This window comes from Chroicocephalus ridibundus, unplaced genomic scaffold, assembly GCF_963924245.1.
Source record: "Chroicocephalus ridibundus unplaced genomic scaffold, bChrRid1.1 SCAFFOLD_253, whole genome shotgun sequence".
Taxonomy (NCBI): Eukaryota; Metazoa; Chordata; class Aves; order Charadriiformes; family Laridae; genus Chroicocephalus; species Chroicocephalus ridibundus.
This window is the reverse complement of record NW_026961354.1, coordinates 109384-124772: the sequence shown is the minus strand read 5'-3', so window position 1 is coordinate 124772 and position 15389 is coordinate 109384. Positions and strand designations below refer to the sequence as shown.

Genomic DNA, 15389 nt, shown 5'->3' with positions numbered 1-15389 from the left:
TCACCTTCTCTGGCAAAAATCCTCCGCTCTGGGACTGCCAGGTGGAAACTGGTTGTAAGGACTAACTTGGGCACTAGCCGTACTCTCGCTCTGTCCATCTATCGGGAAGGACCCATGCCACACAGGTGGTGGGATTGTAATCCAAGGGATTTACGGAAGGGGCGTCAGGAAGCCCCAACACGAGTTGGACAGTGGATGGAATCAGTAGTCGGGCTAGGAACCACTCCAAAACAAAAGAAGCATCAGAAGCAGCATGGCCAGAGGGTCGAGGGAGGGGATTCTGCCCCTCTGCTCCGCTCTGGGGAGACCCCACCTGGAGTCCTGCGTCCAGCTCTGGAGTCCTCAGCACAAGAAGGACACGGACCTGTTGGAGCAGGGCCAGAGGAGGGATGCAAAGATGATCCAAGGGCTGGAGCCCCTCTGCTGTGGGGACAGGCTGAGAGAGCTGGGGGGGTTCAGCCTGGAGAAGAGAAGGCTCCGGGGAGACCTTCCAGCCCCTTCCAGTCCCTGCAGGGGCTCCAGGAAAGCTGGGGAGGGACTCTGGAGCAGGGAGGGGAGCCATGGGATGAGGGGGAAGGGTTTTCCACTGACAGAGGGGAGACTGAGATGAGATGTGAGGCAGAAATTGTTGGCTGTGAGGGGGGTGAGCCCCTGGCCCAGGTTGCCCAGAGAAGCTGTGGCTGCCCCATCCCTGGAGGGGTTCAAGGGCAGGTTGGACGGGGCTTGGAGCAGCCTGGGCTGGTGGGAGGTGTCCCTGCCCAGGGCAGGGGGTGGCGCTGGGGGGGCTTTAAGGTCCCTTCTAACCTGCACCATTCTACGATTCTATGAAAACTGACGGGGCGTTCTGGAACTAGACCTGCAACTGTCAGCCTTAGCCAACGCTACGTCTGGTAGCCTGCGGCTCTTAAGCGACCAACTGCAACAGACCAGTAAAGTGACCCTCCAAACCGAGCCGTATCGGATTTGATGCTCCTAAAGGAGAGAGGCGTGTGCGGAGTCCTGGACCTGTCGGTAGGCGGGGGCTGTATCCACCCCCCGAACCTATCGGTGCCACTCAAGGACCAGATCAACACGATGACGGAGGTGGCACGGGACTCAGAGGCGACTGTTGCGGCATTAGGAGCTCACGGGCTGGGGAAACTGGTTTTAACACGTTCCGGTTTTCTTCGTCAGGGTGACCAACTAGCCTCCTCCAATCTTTGGTAATCATCATAGTTGTGATTATTATGATTTGCATTACAGTGAGCTGCATCTGGCACGCAATGGCGGGATCTGTATCGATTGTGGAATATTCTCCCTTAAAATCTGTCTGTGTAGTTGATGTCCTGATACAACCTTAAGGCCTCCGCGACGGGGGGACACACTCATCCCTGCGGGAGTCGGGGGGGTGTCCTGGTTTGAGGTAAAACAGAACCAACTTTCTGTTTGGTGATTGTACTTTTTAGCTAAGCCTCTTCTAAGTGACCGACCTCAGAAATTAACAGCACGTTGTGCAGAAACCGTTTGCCCCCGGAGAGATAACACATGATTGTTCTAATTTATGCCAGGTAATGGTATGCGGCGAGGCTCTGGCTTATACTTATTGCTATAACAACCAAGGTCAGCTCGCTGTTATGTGCCACGGCTGAGGGTCGGCAGCGGAGAAGTGCAGAGGGGTCGCACCTGCGGGGAGGAGCAGACGGGGCAGGTGACCCCAAACTGCCCCACGGGGTATTCCAGCCCACCCGCATCACGCTCACTACAAAAGCTGAGGGACGAAAGGGTCGGCCTCTTTCTTTCACGGCTGGCGTCCCGGGAGGACTCTGTCTGTTCCGCTGCCTTTGATCCCGATCCGTGCATTCCTGACTCCAGATCTGGAATCCAGCTCCTGTCCATCACTGGGTCCATTCTGGGACTTCCCCAGTGCCTGCCGGTGACGCGATCGACATCCCGGGAGCTTGGCACGGTTTTGTATGTCTTTTATGTATTTAATTATTTTCTTCTTCTTCTTCTTCTTCTTGTTATTATTCTTGTTGTTGTCGTTGTTGTTATTATTATTATTATTGTTGTTGTTGTTGTTGTTGTTGTTGTTATTATTATTATTATTATTATTATTATTATTATTATTTTATTAACTTATCAATATTTTCATTAGATCAGTTGAGGTTTTTTCCTAACCCAAAAATCTCTTTCTCTCTATCCCGACTGCCCTTGGAGACAGGGGGAAGGGAGAGCATCTGTTGATGGCTTCAGCGGTCAGTGCGGCCCAGACCCCGACAGGGGGGCGCCCACATCCCCGCTGGCCTTTGGGGGGGCACCCGCATCCCCGCGGGTGGGGTCATCGGGGGGGGGGGGGGGGGCCCCCGCAGCCTTGCAGCGGGGGGGCGAGGGGGGCACCCGCATCCCACAGCCGGGGGGGGCACGGGAGGAACCCCCCTCCCAGCCTTTGGGGCGCGGGGGGGGGGCACCCGCCTCTGCGGGGTTTGGGGTGTGAGGGGAGCACCCGCAGCCCCGCGGGAGGGCGGCGGGGGGCGCCCGCCCCCCCGTGCCGAGCCGAGCCGAACCGGGCCGAGCCGAGCCGAGCCGAGCCGAGCCGAGCCGAGCGGGGCCGAGCCGAGCCGAGCCGAGCCGAGCCGAGCCGGGCCGAGCCGAGCCGAGACGAGCCGAACCGGGCCGAGCCGAGCCGAGCCGAGCCGAGCCGGGCCGAGCGGGGCGGAGCGGCAGGACTACACCTCCCGTGCTGCCCCGGCGGCGGGCGGCCCTCCCGGGCTGAGGCGGCGGGCGGCTGCCGGGGCCGCCTCTCTCCGTGCCCGCGGCCCGGCCGGGCTGGCGGCGCGGCCCCGGCGCAGGTAGGGGCGGGGGGCGGCGGCTGCCGCGGGGTCCCCCGGCTGGGACCCCGGGAGGGGACCCCGGCCCCGACGGCCTCTGCCCTCCGCCGGCCGCCCCGCAGCCCCGACGGACCCCCCGTCCCCGCCCGGAGCCCGGCGCTTCCCGGGTGCGGCTCCCCCCCGTCTCCCCGGTGCTCCCCCGGTGCCCGGTGCTCGCCGCCGCCCGGCCTTTCCCTGTCTCCCCGCGGGGCCCCTGCGCCAACACGGACGCGCTGCTCCGTGTCCCACCGCCCGCACCCCCCGGATCCGGCCCTGCCGACACCGGCGCTGGGAAGGGCTCGGCTCAGCCCGGGCCAGGTACTGAGACCCCCCGGGACAGCCCCGCGCATCGTCCCGCTGCTCTTCTTGGGGACTGCAGGCCGATTTCTGTGCTGTCAGGAACGTCCAGAAATCCTATTTCCCTTGCTATTTCTCCCCTTTGCACCGAGCCGGGTGCCACTGTGGGGGACGCTCTTTGGGGGGTCCTTTTCCCGGGGGGGTGGGAGGCTGTGGCTGGAAGGGCAGGCAGCGGCTGGCAGGGAAGTGAAGTTCTGCCCCTCATTTCTTCCTGCAAACGCTGTGCTTGGCAGGGAGCATCCGTCCTCGCTGCGCCTCCGGCCAAGCCTGGTGTCACGGTGCCGTGCCTTGCAGCTTCTTGCCGCAGATGTCGGTGACGTTCGAGGACGTGGCCATCTACTTCTGCCCCGAGGAGTGGGCCGAGCTGGCGGGCTGGCAGCGGCGGCTCTACCGGGAGGTGATGCTGGAGAACTACCAGGCGGTGGCCTGGCTGGGTGAGGACTGTGTGCGGTGCCGCCGGGCTGGGCTGGAGCTGGAATGGCCCTCTCGAGCTGAGCTGGAGCCCTTGAAAGCCAAAGGCCAGCTGTTGCTGTTGGTGTTGCTGCCCGAGCGCTGCCCGAGCGGTTGGGATTGCAGGTTTTCCCCTGCCCGGCAGCCTCCTGTGGAGAGCGGTGCTGGGAGAGAGAGTGGGCTGGAGTGGTGTTGAGGAGAGCGGAGAGGAATGGCAGAGAGCGGAGTAGAATAAAGCTGACGATGGCGTTGGAGGCGCAGGGCAGGGGGGTGCGAAGGCGTGTGCGGGCAGGGTGAGGAGAGAGGAGCGGAGCGGGGGCAGATGCTGGGCCTGTGGGCAGGGGGAGCCGGTGCCGCTGTGCCGGCAGTGCGGGAGAGGGTGCTTCTCTCTCTTGCCCGCACAGGCTGGTGCGCCGTCAAGCCGGAGATCATCTGCAAGATGGAGCGAGAAGAGACGCCGTGTGTGCCAGAGTGCCCTGGGGCGCGGCGGAGGCACCGCAGCCCTGAGCCAGGTGGGTACCAGGCGGCTGCGTGGGAGCTTGGGGGGTTCCGGCAGCACCATCCCCTTGGCCCCGGCTGCTCCGTGCCCCAGGGAGGGTGGGGGGCTGCTGGGCTGCGCGTGCCACTGCCCGTGGGGAGGGGTCCCGTGTGTCCATGCCATCCCCGGCAGTGACCCCGACCTCTCCTCCCCAGCAGACGGTGACGTCCCGATGCGGAGGGAGGATGGGGAGGTCCCCGGGGGGCTGCCAGACCCCACCACCCTGCTCCCGGGGATGCCTGAGCAGGATGGGAGGCAGTGGCAGGTCCTCCCAGCAAAGCTACTGCTGGCCCAGCCTCTCCATGGCCCTGCAGCCCCCAACAGACGCCACACCTGCACCGAGAGTGCGAAGAGCTTCCGCAAGAGCCAGGACCAGAAGAAGCTCCAGCAGATGCACGTGGCAGCACGGCCCTTCTGCTGCCGGCAGTGCAGCCGCCGCTTTCGGCTGAAGCAGTTCCTGGTGTCCCACCAGAAGTTGCACGGTGGGGAGAAGCCCTTCAGCTGTGCCGACTGTGGCAAGTGCTTTGCTCAGAAGCATCACCTGCTGATCCATCGGCGCATACACACCGGCGAGAAGCCCTTCACCTGCAGCCACTGCGGCCACCACTTCAGGCAGAAGTACCACCTGGTCCGCCACCAGAGCATCCACACCGGGGAGCGCCCCTTCATCTGTTCCCACTGCCCCATGACCTTCAGGCAAAAGACGGCTCTCACCATCCACCAACGGGTGCACACCGGGGAGCGCCCCTTTGCCTGCTCCCATTGCCCCATGGCCTTCAGGGCCAAGAAGACCCTGACTGTCCACCAGCGGGTCCACACTGGGGAGCGCCCCTTTGCCTGCACCCACTGCCCCAAGGTCTTCAAGAGCCAGACGGCTCTCACTGTCCACCAGAGCATCCACACCGGGGAGCGTCCCTTCGCCTGTGACCGCTGCCCCAAGGCATTCAGGGAGAAGAACACCCTCACCGTTCACCAGCGGGTCCACACTGGGGAGCGCCCCTTTGCTTGCGCTCGCTGCCCCAAGTCGTTCAAGGACAAGAGGGGCCTCACCGAGCACCAGCAGGTCCACACCGAAGAGCGACCCTTCACCTGCACCCACTGCCCCAAGGCCTTCAGGCACAAACAGTCCCTCGCCGTCCACCAGCGGGTCCACAGCGAGGAACGCCCCTTCTCCTGCGACAGCTGTCCCAAGGCCTTCAAAGACAAGAAGGCCCTCACCATCCACCAGCGGGTGCACACTGGGGAGCGCCCCTTCACCTGCGCCCGCTGCCCCAAGGCCTTCAAGGACAAGAAGACCCTCACTGACCACCAGCGGGTCCACACCAGGGAGCGCCCTTTTGCCTGCACTTACTGTCCTGAGGCCTTCAGCAACCAGTCGGCCCTCATCATCCACGAGAGCATCCACACTGGGGAGCGCCCCTTCGCCTGCACCCACTGTCCCAAGGCCTTCAAGGACAAGAGGACCCTCACCGGCCACCAACGCATCCACTCTGGGGAGCGCCCCTTTGCCTGCCCCCACTGCCCCAAGGCCTTCAGGAACAAGACGGCCCTCACCGTCCACCAGCGGGTTCACACTGGGGAGCGCCCGTTCGCCTGTGCCTACTGCCCCAAGGCCTTCAAGCAGAAGCATGCCCTCACCAGACACCAGCGGGTCCACATTGGGGAGTGCCCCTTCGCCTGCAACCACTGCCCCAAGGCCTTCAAGGACAAGTTGACCCTCACCAAACACCAGTGGGTCCATACTGGGGACCACCCTTTCTCCCGTGACTGCTGCCCCAAGGCCTTCATGGACAAGAAGATCCTCGCCACCCACCAGAGGATGCACAGTGAAGAGCACCCATTCTCCTGTGCCCACTGCCCCAAGCCCTTCAGCGACAAGCAGGCCCTCACCATCCACCAGCAGGTCCACACCGGGGAGAAGCCCTACAAGTGCAGTGCGTGCAGCAAGACCTACAGCCAGAAGCATCACCTGAATTGCCACCAGAGGATGCACCGGGATCTGCCGGTGGTGCCAGAGTGTGACCCGCCGGAGGAGGTGCATCTGTCCCTCGTGTGAGGGCGAGCGGAGGCCAAGCCCTTCCAGTTCAGCAGCTGTTAGAAGCAGTGTTTGGATGAGAGGATCATGCTGGCTCACCAGCGCAGCCCCAGCACCCCACCCCTGCGACCACCTCTGCAGCCCAGCGCCCCTGAAACTTCCACTCTGCGACTCGCAGCTCGTCCTGGCTCACCACCCCTCGCCATGGAAGCTGCAGGTCCAAGCTGGGAGCTGCAGCACCCCTCATCCCTCCTTGCTGGGGGCTTCTGCCACCTCTGCCTTGTCCTGGCATCCAGCCGCCTGCCGGCCAGGATGCCCGTAACCACGGGCCTCCTCGGGAGTCGGGGCAGACGGAGGGTGAGCGCTGGGTGGCCAAAAGGCATCGCCCCCACCTGGGTTTCAGCGGCGGCCGTTTGCAGGAGGGTGTGCGGGAAGGAACGGCTTCGGGCTGTGTTTGTGGGAGCAAAGCACTGCAACCAGGACGTTATCCACCCCTTTTTCTATACCATCTACGTCACGCCCAGATCTTACACTTCCCAGTTAATCACCACCACTTTTCCCTCTCTCACACATATAGACACAGACACACACAGGTTTCATTCCCTCAGCCTATGGGCCGTCCCTCCAAAATGTCCACTGAGTCCGTTCAGTCCATGGCTTTGGGCTCCACCTGCTCGAACAGTCTCTCAGGGCAGGAGGGACGGCGTGCCGCGCTGGACTCTCGCATGATGTATTTGGAGCTCGTGACTGGTGTATCTGGTGTATCCCCACAACGGGAGGCAGCTATGAGAACCGCTGCGTACGTTGCGCACAGGTAAATGAGCTGCTCGGCCTGGCGGCGGAGCTGCGAGAGGAAGCTGAAAGGTTAAGAAGCGTTGGGGAGGCTGAGGAAGAAACAGACTGGTGGAGCCAGGCTCTGCCCTCCTTCAAACAGCAACAGGAGCACCCAGCAGGGAGCAGCCGGGATCTAGAGGCCCCTGTACCCTGCTCCTGCCACGCAGGAGGCAGAAGCCTAAATGAAGGGAGCGAAAGGAGGCGAGTTCACGGTCGGGGCAGTGGGCGAGCCCTCTCCTTGCCGCCCCTGTCGCCCCCGGTACCTCTGAACAACAGCTATGAGGTACTGACCGAGGAAGGCCAGTGGAGTGAGGGTGTGGATGACGGGCAGTCTGCACTAGAGACCTCTCCACAGTCAGAAAGGCGTACTGCCGGTACTATCACCGCAGCCCCAAGGGAGAAAAGAGGGGTTGTAGTCACTGGGGCTCTGGAATCGGAGGGCCCGGCAAATGAGGATGGGGAGGATTGTCCATCGTGTGAGTCACACAGGGCAAATCGCTCACCCCCACGACTCAGGACCTCCTCAGCCAAGAAAAAAAGGAAAGTAATTGCAGTGGGTGGCTCCCTTCTGAGGGGAACAGAGGGCCCTGTCTGTCGACCGGACCCATCCCACAGGGAAGTCAGCTGCCTCCCTGGGGCCAGGATCAAGGACATATGGAGGAAACTCCCTACCCTGGTTCGGCCCTCGGATTATTATCCACTGCCGATATTTCAAGCAGGTGACGATGAGATAGCTACCAGAAGTCTAAGGGCAATGAAGAGAGACTTCAGAGCCCTGGGACGGCTGGTTGAGGGATCAGGAGCACAAGCAGTGTTCTCCTCTATCCCAGGGATTGATGAGGGGATAAACAGGAAGAGTCAGGAGATTAACTCCTGGCTCCGAGACTGGTGCAACCGGCAGAACTTTGGTTACTTGGACCATGGATCGATATACAGGACAGCAGGCATGCTGGCAACAGGTGGGGAAAGCCTAACCCAACGGGGAAGAAGGATTCTGGGACAGGAGTTAGCAGGACTCATCGAAAGGGCTTTAAAGGAGGTTTGAAGGGGGACGGGGATGTAACCAGAGACTAAAGTGGTGCCTGGGAGCAGCACGCCAGCGCTGGTGGGTAAAAGCGCTGGCAGGGTCTTGCAGCCTGTTGTTGCAGTGGAGGTGGGAGATGATGACCCACGTGCTAGCAAAGACATGAGGAGCCGTGACGGGTTGGCAACTGCAGAAGTGTCTGAGCATGGACAGGTGGGAATAAGGGCTTGTCCCCCCAGTCAAGTGACAAGGCAATTAGCCCGGCTGAAGTGCATCTACAGGAATGCACGCAGCGTGGGCAACAAACAGGAAGAGCTGGAGGCCGTTGTACAGCAGGGAAACTATGACATAGTTGCCATCACAGAAACGCGGTGGGAAGACAACGCACAACTGGAGTGCGGTGATTGACGGCTACCAACTCTTCAGAAGGGCTAGGCAAGGAAGGAGAGGTGGTGGGGTGGCCCTCTATGTCAGGGGCAGTTTTGAATGCCAAGAACTTAACAATGTGCATGACGACATTGTTGAGCGTTTATGGATAAGAATCAAGGGGGAGGCCAATAAGCCGGACACCGTGGTGGGAGTTCGTTATAGACCCCCCCACCAGGATGTAGGGGCCGATGAAATATTCTATAAGCAGCTGGCAGAGGTCTCGCGATCGCTCGCCCTCGTTCTTGTGGGGGACTTCAACTTCCCAGATGTCTGCTGGAAATATAACACAGCAGAGAGGGAACAGTCCCGGAGGTTCCTGGAGCGTGTGGAAGACGACTTCCTAACACAGCTGGTGAAGGAACCAACTAGGGGAAGTGCCCTACTGGACCTACTGTTTGTTAACAGAGAAGGTCTTGTGGGGGATGTAAAGGTCGGAGGTCGTCTTGGACAGAGTGACCATGAAATGATAGAGTTTTCAATTCTTGGTGAAGCGAGGCGGGGAGCCAGCAGAACTGCCACCTTGGATTTCCGAAGGGCAGACCTTAACCTGTTTAGGAGCATGGTTGAGAGTGTCCCTTGGGAGGCAGTTTTGAAGAGCAAAGGTGCCCAGGAAGGCTGGTCATACTTCAAGCAGGTGCTCTTAGAAGCACAGGAGAAGGCCATCCCCGTGTCCCGAAAGACGAGCCGACGGGGAAGAAGGCCAGCCTGGCTAAACAAAGAGCTTTGGCTGGACCTCAGGACAAAAAGGAAGGCTTACATTCTCTGGAAAAGGGGCTTAGCAACTTATGAGGATTATCAAGATATAACAAAGCTATGCAGGGGGAAGATTAGAAGGGCCAAAGCTCAATCAGAACTCAGCTTGGCCACTGCAGTTAAAGACAACAAGAAGAGATTTTTCCAGTATATCAATAGAAAAAGGAAAACTAGGGAAAATATAGGTCCACTGATGAATGAGACGGGTGCCCTAGTGGTGGAAGACACAGAGAAGGCAGAGTTACTGAATGCCTTCTTTTCTTCGGTCTTCACTGATAAAGCCGTCCCTCACGAATCCCATACCCCGGAGGCAAGGAGGAAGGTCGGGAGAGAGGAAGACTTTCCCTTAGTTGAGGAGGACCGGGTCAGAGACCACTTGGCCAAGCTGGACATTCATAAATCCATGGGCCCTGACGGGATGCACCTGCGAGTGCTGAGAGAGCTGGCAGATGTTGTCGCTAGACCGCTCTCCATTGTCTTTGCAAGGTCATGGGGAGCAGGAGAGGTGCCTGAGGACTGGAGGAAGGCTGACATCACTCCAATCTTCAGAAAAGGCAAGAAGGAGGAGCCAGGGAACTACAGACCGGTTAGTCTCACCTCTGTCCCTGGGAAGGTAATGGAGCGACTCATTCTGGATGTCGTCTCCAAACACGTTGAGGAACAGGAAGTTATTGGAAGTGGTCAACATGGATTTACCAAGGGCAAATCATGCCTGACCAATCTGATAGCTTTCTATGATGTTATAACGGGTTGGCTGGATGAGGGGAGAGCCGTAGATGTCATCTACCTTGACCTTAGCAAGGCTTTTGACACTGTCTCCCATAACATCCTCATTAGGAAGCTGAGGAAGTATGGGCTAGATGAGGTGACAGTGAGGTGGATCGAGAGCTGGCTGTGCGACAGAGCTCAGAGGGTTGTGATCAGCGGCACAGAGTCCAGTTGGAGGCCTGTAACCAGTGGTGTCCCTCTGGTTGACCAGGGGTCAATACTTGGTCCAATTTTGTTCAATATATTCCCTAATGACCTAGATGAGGGGACAGAGTGTATCCTCAGCAAGTTTGCTGATGATACCAAACTGGGAGGGGTGGCCGACACTCCAGAGGGCCGTGCTGCCATCCAGCGTGACCAGTACAGGCTGGAGAGCTGGGCAGAGAAGAACCTCAGGAGGTTCAACAAAAGCAAGTGTAGGGTCCTGCACCTGGGGAGGAAGAATGCCAAGCACCAGTATAGGTTAGGGGCGGACATGCTGGGAAGCAGCTCTGAGGAGAAGGACCTGGGGGTCCTAGTAGACAGCAAATTATCCGTGAGCCAGCAGTGTGCCCTTGTCGCCAAGAAGGCCAATGGCATCCTGGGCTGCATAGGGAAGAGTGTGGCCAGTAGGTCGAGGGAGCTCATTCTCCCCCTCTGCTCTGCACTGGTGAGGCCACAACTGGAGTATTGTGTCCAGTTTTGGGCTCCCCAGTTCAAGAGGGACAGGGAACTACTGGAGCGAGTCCAGCGAAGGGCAACCAAGATGATTATGGGACTGGAGCATCTCCCTGATGAGGAAAGGCTGAGAGAGCTGGGACTCTTTAGCCTGGAGAAGAGAAGGTTGAGGGGGGACCTGATTAATGTTGACAAGTACCTAAAGGGTGGGCTTAAGGAGGACGGAGCCAGGCTCTTTTCAATGGTTCCCAGTGACAGGACGAGGGGCAATGGGCACAAGCTGGAACACAGGAAGTTCCGTTCAAATACACGGAAAAACTTCTTTACGGTGAGGGTGACAGAGCACTGGAACAGGCTGCCCAGGGAGGGTGTGGAGTCCCCTTCTCTGGAGATTTTCAAGACCCGCCTGGATGCAGCCCTGAGGGATGTGCTTTGGGCGATCCTGCTCTAGCAGGGGAGTGGGACTAGATGATCTCTAGAGGTCCCTCCCAACTCTGAAGATTCCGTGATTCCGTGAACTGCCACCTTGGATTTCCGAAGGGCAAACTTTGGCCTGTTAGGAGCATGGTTGAGGGTGTCCCTTGGGGGACAGTCCTGAAGGGCAAAGGTGCCCAGGAAGGCTGGTCTTACTTCAAGGAGGAACTCTTAAAAGCACAGGAGAAGGCCATTCCCAAGTCCCAAAAAACGAGCAGACAGGGAAGAAGACCAGCCTGGCTAAACAGAGAGCTTTGGCTGGACCTCAGGACAAAAAGGAAAGTTTATGATCTTTGGAAAAGGGGGTTGGCTACTTATGACAAATACCAAGCTGTAGTGAAGCTCTGCAGGGCAAAAATTAGAAGGGCCAAAGCTCAAGCAGAACTCATCTTGGCCACCACGGTTAAAGATAACAGGAAGAGGTTCTCTCAGTATATCAATAGAAGAAGGAAGACTAGGGAAAACGTAGGCCCACTAACGAATGAGATGGGCGCCCTAGTGGTGGAAGACACAGAGAAGGCAGAGCTACTGAATGCCTTCTTTGCTTCAGTCTTCACTGCTAAAGCTGTCCCTCATGAATCCCAGGCCCTGGAGGCAAGGGGGAAGGTCTGGAGAGAGGAAGAGTTTTCCCCAGTAGAGGAAGATCAGGTTAGAGACCACTTGGCCAAACTGGACATCCAAAAGTCCATGGGCCCTGATGAGATGCACCCACGAGTGCTGGGAGAGCTGGCAAATGTTATTGCTTGGCCACTCTCCATCATCTTTGAAAGGTCATGGAGAACAGGAGAGGTGCCTGAGGACCGGAGGAAGGCCAATATCACTCCAGCCTTCAAACAGGGCAGGAAGGAGGGCGGAGGGAACTACAGACCGGTTAGTCTCACCTCCGTCCCTGGGAAGGTAGTGGAGCGACTCGTTCTGGATGTCATATCCAAGCACGTTCAAGAGCAGGAAGTTATTGGAAGTGGTCAACATGGATTTACCAAGGGTAAATCATGCTTGACCAATCCCATGGCCTTCTATGATGTTATAACAGGTTGGCTGGATGAGGGCAGAGTAGCAGATGTCATCTACCTTGACCTCAGCAAGGCTTTCAACACTGTCTCTCATAACATCCTCCTTCGGAAACTGAGGAAGTGTGGACTAGATGAGGGGACAGTGAGGTGGGTTGAGAGCTGGCTGTGTGACAGGACTCAGAGGGTCGTGATTAATGGAGCAGGGTCGCGTTGGAGGCCTGTAACCAGTGGTGTCCCCCAGGGGTCAATACTTGGACCAGTATTGTTTAACGTATTCATCAACGACCTGGACGAGGGGACAGAGTGTACGCTCAGCAAGTTCGCTGATGATACCAAACTGGGTGGGGTGGCTGACACCCCAGAGGGCCATGCTGCCATCCAGCGTGACCTGGACAGGCTGGAAAGCTGGGCAGAGAAGAACCTCAGGAAGTTCAACAAGGACAAGCATAGGGTCCTGCACCTGGGGAGGAAGAATGTCAGGCACCAGTATAGGTTAGGGACGGACCTGCTGGAAAGCGGCTCTGAAGAAAAGGATCTGGGGGTCTTGGTAGACAGTCAATTATCCGTGAGGCAGCAACGTGCCCTTGTCGCCAAGAAGGCCAACGGAATTCTGGGCTGCGTAGGGAAGAGTGTGGCCAGCAGGTCGAGGGAGGTCATCCTCCCCCTCTGCTCTGCCCTGGTGAGGCCACAACTGGAGTATTGTGTCCAGTTCTGGGCTCCCCAGTTCAAGAGGGACGGGGAACTGCTGGAGAGAGTCCAGCGGAGGGCAACAAAGATGATGGAGGGGTTGGAGCATCTCCCTGATGAGGGAAGGCTGAGAGAGCTGGGACTCTTCAGCCTGGAGAAGAGAAGGCCGAGGGGAGACCTTATTAACGTTGACAAGTATCTAAAGGGTGGGTTGAAGGAGGATGGAGCCAGGCTCTTTTCGGTGGTTCCCAGTGACAGGACGAGGGGTAACGGGCACAAGATGGAACACAGGAAGTTCCCATCAAATATGAGGAAAAAAATTCTTTACAGTGAGGGCGACAGAGCCCTGGGACAGGCTGCCCAGGGAGGGTGTGGAGTCCCCTTCTCTGGAGACTTTCAAGCCCCGCCTGGACGCAGCCCTGAGTGACGTGCTCTGGGCAATCCTGCTTTAGCAGGGGAGTGGGACGAGGTGATCTCTAGGGGTCACTTCCAGCTCTGAAAAATTCCGTGATTCCATGGTGCGGCCCGTGCCCACCATCTGCACGGCACACATGGGCTGCATCGTGCGCACCCCCAGCCCGCTCGCTGGCGGGGTGGTGTGAGGAGCAGAAAAGGCCCCGATTGCTTGGGGACAGCCCAAACCACCAGTGCGCTATCACGCTGTTCCCATCCCAAATCCCAAACACAGCACTACGCCACTACCTGTAGGGTGTGGGTGCTCCCCCCAACCCCAGTGGCCGTGTGGGTGCCCCCCCCAAACAGCTGTGGGCATGTTGGTGCCTTTCCGTGCCTTCCTCAGTGGTGGTGCGTGGCCCCCCCCCCCCCCCAGCTGTGGGATGCAGGTGCCTTCCTGCAGTGACGCAGGTGTTCCCCCCATAACCCCAACCGCGGACATGTGTGTGCACCTCCCCATGCCCCCACCCGCAGTGATGTAGGTGCCCACCACACCCCCAGCTGCGGGGATGGGGCTGCCCCTCCTGTCCCCTCCAGCTGTGGGATGTGGGTGCCCCCCTGCACCCGCTGCAGGGATGCGGGTACCCCCCGATGACCTACTCATGGGGACGTGGGTGCCCCCCATGCCCCCACGCACAGGGATGTGGGTGCCCTGCGCTGCTGGGAGGGGGAGAGGGTGGTCGTGCCGAGGACCCATCTGGCCCTGGGTCCGTTTCCAGGAGAACGTGGGGCACCTGCTTGTACCCCCGTGCCACCCCTGAGTAGCACCGACACCCTCACGCGCCCCAAGTGGCATTAAACACCCAGGCGCGGGCAACTGAACGGTGGCAGCTCCCCAGTGACTGCGGTGGCTCCCCAGGCACCCGCGTGCAAACACCTACTCGTGGGTGTCCGGGTCACCCTCCAGCCCCATCAGGCGACACAACGGCACCTTCGCTCCCCGCTGTCCCGGTCCCAGCGGGGATGGGGTTAATTTTCCCAAGGAGCTGGGCCGGGACACGGCTGGGTTGGCTGACCCGAACTAGCCACAGGGGTGTGGGGTGGGTAGCCGCGCTTAAGCCCAGGAGCCGCCTGGCCTTCGGGCTGGGTGGGTGAGCGGCGGTACTTTAATGGTGTTTTGTCTGTGCCTCTGTCCGTGTTATTTGTGCTGTTTTCCTCTTTCCTTCACTGTTCTGTTAAACCGCCTTTATCTCAACCCGGGAGTTTTGCCTCTTCCTTCCGACTCTCCCCCACATCCCGTCGCTGGGTGCGGGGAGTGAGCGAAAAGACCGCCTGGTTCTTTCTTGCTGGCTGGGGCTCAACCACGACAGATGGGCCGTGGGGCTGGGCCGTGGGGCTGGGCCGTGGGGCTGGGCCGGGATGCGCAGCTGGGCTGAACCGTAAGGCTGGGCGGTGGGGACAAGATGGGATGGGATGGGCAGGTTGTTGGGAACGGAACGAGTCTTAATTAGTGCAATCATGTGCTTCCGTCAGCACGAGTAGCTGGATTTGCGAAGCCTCGGGGCACAAGCTGTAACCTATTGTACCGCGAGCGGGCAGGGGGGCGAGGGGGGGATTCTGCCCCTCTGCTCTGCTCTGGGAGACCCCCCTGCAGTGCTGCCTCCAGCGCTGGGGCCTCAGCACAGGAGAGACACGGAGCTGTTGGAGCGGGGCCAGAGGAGGCCCCGGAGCTGCTGGGAGGGCTGGAGCCCCTCTGCTGTGGGGACAGGCTGAGAGAGCTGGGGGGGTTCAGCCTGGAGAAGAGAAGGCTCCGCGGAGACCTTCCAGCCCCTTCCAGTCCCTGCAGGGGCTCCAGGAAAGCTGGGGAGGGACTCTGGAGCAGGGAGGGGAGCCATGGGACGAGGGGGAAGGGTTTTCCACTGACAGAGGGGAGACTGAGATGAGATGTGAGGCAGAAATTGTTGGCTGTGAGGGGGGTGAGCCCCTGGCCCAGGTTGCCCAGAGAAGCTGTGGCTGCCCCATCCCTGGAGGGGTTCTAGGGCATGTTGGACGGGGCTTGGAGCCACCTGGGCTTGCTGTCCCAAAGCGGGGTGGTTTACCCAGCGTGCAGCCCCCAGTGTACCCAGAGAGC

The 15389-nt window shown here is 59.6% G+C and overlaps 1 protein-coding gene across 2 annotated transcripts; it reads left to right on the top strand.

Moving 5' to 3' along the window:
* The first annotated feature begins 3360 nt into the window (after positions 1-3360).
* On the top strand, positions 3361-6255 carry LOC134509360 (oocyte zinc finger protein XlCOF6-like). 2 transcript variants are annotated; one of them, XM_063321844.1, is made up of 3 exons: positions 3361-3637; positions 4058-4165; positions 4347-6255. In XM_063321844.1, the coding sequence occupies exons 1-3, from the start codon at positions 3511-3513 to the stop codon at positions 6245-6247; spliced, it is 2136 nt and encodes a 711-aa protein (XP_063177914.1). In that variant the 5' UTR covers positions 3361-3510; the 3' UTR covers positions 6248-6255. The 2 variants fall into 2 exon arrangements, with proteins under 2 accessions (XP_063177914.1, XP_063177915.1); XM_063321845.1 differs by having other exon boundaries at positions 3437-3637; positions 4350-6255.
* Positions 6256-15389: the final 9134 nt, after the last annotated feature.

What these genes read in the sequence shown, in the direction of transcription:
- LOC134509360 (XM_063321844.1), top strand. Translation starts at nt 3,511, where the DNA reads ATGTCGGTGACGTTCGAGGACGTGGCCATCTACTTCTGCCCCGAGGAG. An exon ending in CCAGGCGGTGGCCTGGCTGG is followed by an intron (nt 3,638 to 4,057) that starts GTGAGGACTGTG and finishes TTGCCCGCACAG; the next exon opens with GCTGGTGCGCCGTCAAGCCG. An exon ending in GCACCGCAGCCCTGAGCCAG is followed by an intron (nt 4,166 to 4,346) that starts GTGGGTACCAGG and finishes TCTCCTCCCCAG; the next exon opens with CAGACGGTGACGTCCCGATG.